The sequence below is a fragment of the Hibiscus syriacus genome, unplaced genomic scaffold, assembly GCF_006381635.1.
Source record: "Hibiscus syriacus cultivar Baekdansim isolate YM2019G1 unplaced genomic scaffold, ASM638163v2 tig00110904_pilon, whole genome shotgun sequence".
Classification (NCBI taxonomy): domain Eukaryota; kingdom Viridiplantae; phylum Streptophyta; class Magnoliopsida; order Malvales; family Malvaceae; genus Hibiscus; species Hibiscus syriacus.
In genome coordinates this window covers 1,543,274-1,546,113 of record NW_024062907.1, presented here as the reverse complement: position 1 = coordinate 1,546,113, position 2,840 = coordinate 1,543,274, and the positions used below count along the sequence as shown (strand labels likewise).

Genomic DNA, 2,840 nt, shown 5'->3' with positions numbered 1-2,840 from the left:
ATTAGCTTGTCCTATTCGGTTCATTTCCCAACATTGAAGAGTGATGTCCGTACTTGGCACCCACAACGAAAATACATGTCGAATTATCTGTTGAATTTGCGGTGTGGAATTCATTCTCATCATGTGCTTGTTAAAAAAAAGAAAGAAACCTGTCTCTGTGCTTTGATATCACACTCGCAAATATAATACCAAATGGCAACCTTGGTGATTTATTTGCGACAAGAGAAATTCCAAAGGATTTTGGGCCAACTTGCATATAAATTATGTGAGGTGTCACTATGTATGCAAGTAACTAATGGGACAATGCACCCATATCTATGACTAATGAACATCATATAATATACACCGGCCTGGTGGTCCAATCTCTTGGAAGGGTGTGGAAGATAAAATAAAACTAAAATCCCTACCACTAAAATCCCTGTCTTAATTGTTTGTGGAGTAAGGAATGTATATGGTCCATCTTCATACGTGTAAATAATGATTGAGAAATTGTTTTTAATAGTACGCAGATGATTATAAGGTAATATCCGTTCATAATTTGTTTTAGTTATTAATATCATAGACTCTGCAGATATAGTTGCTCGAATTCGAAACGTCTAGAGAGAACAACACTCCTTTTAATCACCGATGTTACTTAATGAGTTCATGATTGAAAAATTGAGTTACTTTATGATAGAGCATTTTTAAACTTTTGATCGTCATGGCATAAATTGTACAATATTTATATTTAATATATCAGTGGTTAAACTACTTATTTGGTCACTCACTTATTTCTTAGTTTTTATTTTGGTGATCCAATTATATTTTTTAAAAAGTTAGATCTAGCGTTATGTTTTGATTTTTGTTTTGATCACATGATGTAAAAATTTAACGGTGATACTGATGTGTCACCATAAGATGATGCCACATCGGCATTAAAAAAAAAAAAAATGCTCAAATCAGCATCACCATTAATTTTTTAGCAGAGTGACAAAAAATAAAATGTAATGTTGGATATGATTTAAAAAAAATAGCAGGTTGACCAAATGATAAAGATGATAATGTATAATATAGTCTAAGCAAAGTTTACTTCCTTAAGCCCAAAGCAATTATAAATGGAAAACTGGGTAGCTTTACATGGTACTAGTTCATTGTATGGAGACCAACACAAACCAAATAATCCTTCACAGCATTAGATAGAGCTGGGAACAAACCACTAATATTATACGAGTAACGCAACTCACCTCCGCTAGTAAAGAGGTTCTTAAAAAAACTCATCGCCGTACCTTTTAATTCTTGCTGATCAATGGACCAAGATCCATCTTCTCTACGTAATGTGAGAATAGTATTCCTTGGTCGGTGAACTTTTGCAGCAGTGTGAAAATAGGTTATGTTGCGATCATCATGGGTTATCCAATTACACCGGGACTTCTGCTTCCAAAGACATTCTTCTTAATCTAGTAGGATCCCAAGTTCATTCTTTAAGTTCGCCTCCAAATCAACAAGAAAAGGTGAATGATTGCGATGGAGAGATCGATCAATTCCACGGAGCTAAGCAATAAGTCTCCGCTTACGAGCTCCAATAAAACCAAACACAGGAATTCCAATCAACCAATCTCGCACGAAGGGATTGCAAATTAGTCAACACATCACGCTCATTACTTCAGGACCCCTGAAGAAGCTCTTAGAATCCAGGGTGCTGCCGCCAAGCAAAAAGAAATCGAAAAGTCTGATTTTTAGGGACATGTATTTTAGGTTTCATCAGAAGAAAAATAGGTCGATGATCAGAACCCAGATGATCAAGATGGAAAACAGCTGAATCAGAAAATTCAGTAAGCCAACAAGTGTTCACCAAGCATCGGTCAAGACGTTGCTTCAAAGACCCCCGACTCCAAGTGAACGACAAGCCATTAAAACCCAAGTCTGATAAACCAAAACCATCAACAAAATCAATAAAGCTGTTACTTGTACCCACACGATTCATTGCCCCACCAATTCTTTCATCCGGTCGAAGAATGGCATTAAAATCACCACCAAGAAGCCATGGACAACCATTACCCGAATTTAACCGCTCAAGATTAGTCCAGAGAAGTCTGCGATAAGAGATGGAAGGACTAGCATAAACCACTATAACAAATAGGGGAGTCAGATAAGCAGCTGAAGAGACAACGCAATAGATAAACTGATTCGAAATCGTCAGTATATCGACCCAGATATCATCATTCCACAGAATCCAAATCCCACCGCTAAAACCACGAGCTTCCACCCGATAAGAATTTGAGAAATCAAATCGGCCAATCATAGAGTCCGCTCTAGCACCCTTGTGTACCGTAGACACCCGTTTTTGTTAAGGTCTTTTATTTATTTATTTATTAATACTATTATTAGTTATTTTATTACTATTACTATTATTATTATTATTATTAGTATATTATTATTAATTTATCCATTACATTTTGCAGGCCCAATTTATAAGTCAACCCGAACTGGCCCAGCAGACCTTAACCCATCGGGCCCTCACCCAAGAAAGCCCAATACACCCAAGACCCAGAGCCCAATGCAGACAAACCAGCAAACCCGACTCAAGTGACCCTGAACTTTACCCGATATAGCTAAGATATGACCCAAGGACTGACCCATACCCGACCCAAGATCAACCCAATCCAGTTAGGGTTGTAAACCCTAAATGTTATCAACAACTCAGCCACCAACCAATGTTCCAGCCACCAAAGCCGCGCATGGACTTCACCGTAGTGCTCCGAGCGCACGTGAGCCAGTCGTCGAGCCACCGACGAATATTTCTCGGCCGATGTTGTCATCAACAGTGACAAAAAATCCATCAGTCAGCCGAAAATCAATCA

The 2,840-nt window shown here is 38.0% G+C and overlaps 1 protein-coding gene across 1 annotated transcript; it reads right to left on the bottom strand.

Annotated features, from left to right (window-relative positions):
• Positions 1-1,663: 1,663 nt before the first annotated feature.
• Positions 1,664-2,281, bottom strand: LOC120146253. Its single transcript, XM_039159870.1, has one exon. It carries the CDS (start codon positions 2,279-2,281, stop codon positions 1,664-1,666), a length of 618 nt encoding a protein of 205 aa, XP_039015801.1.
• Between the last annotated feature and the right edge of the window lie 559 nt (positions 2,282-2,840).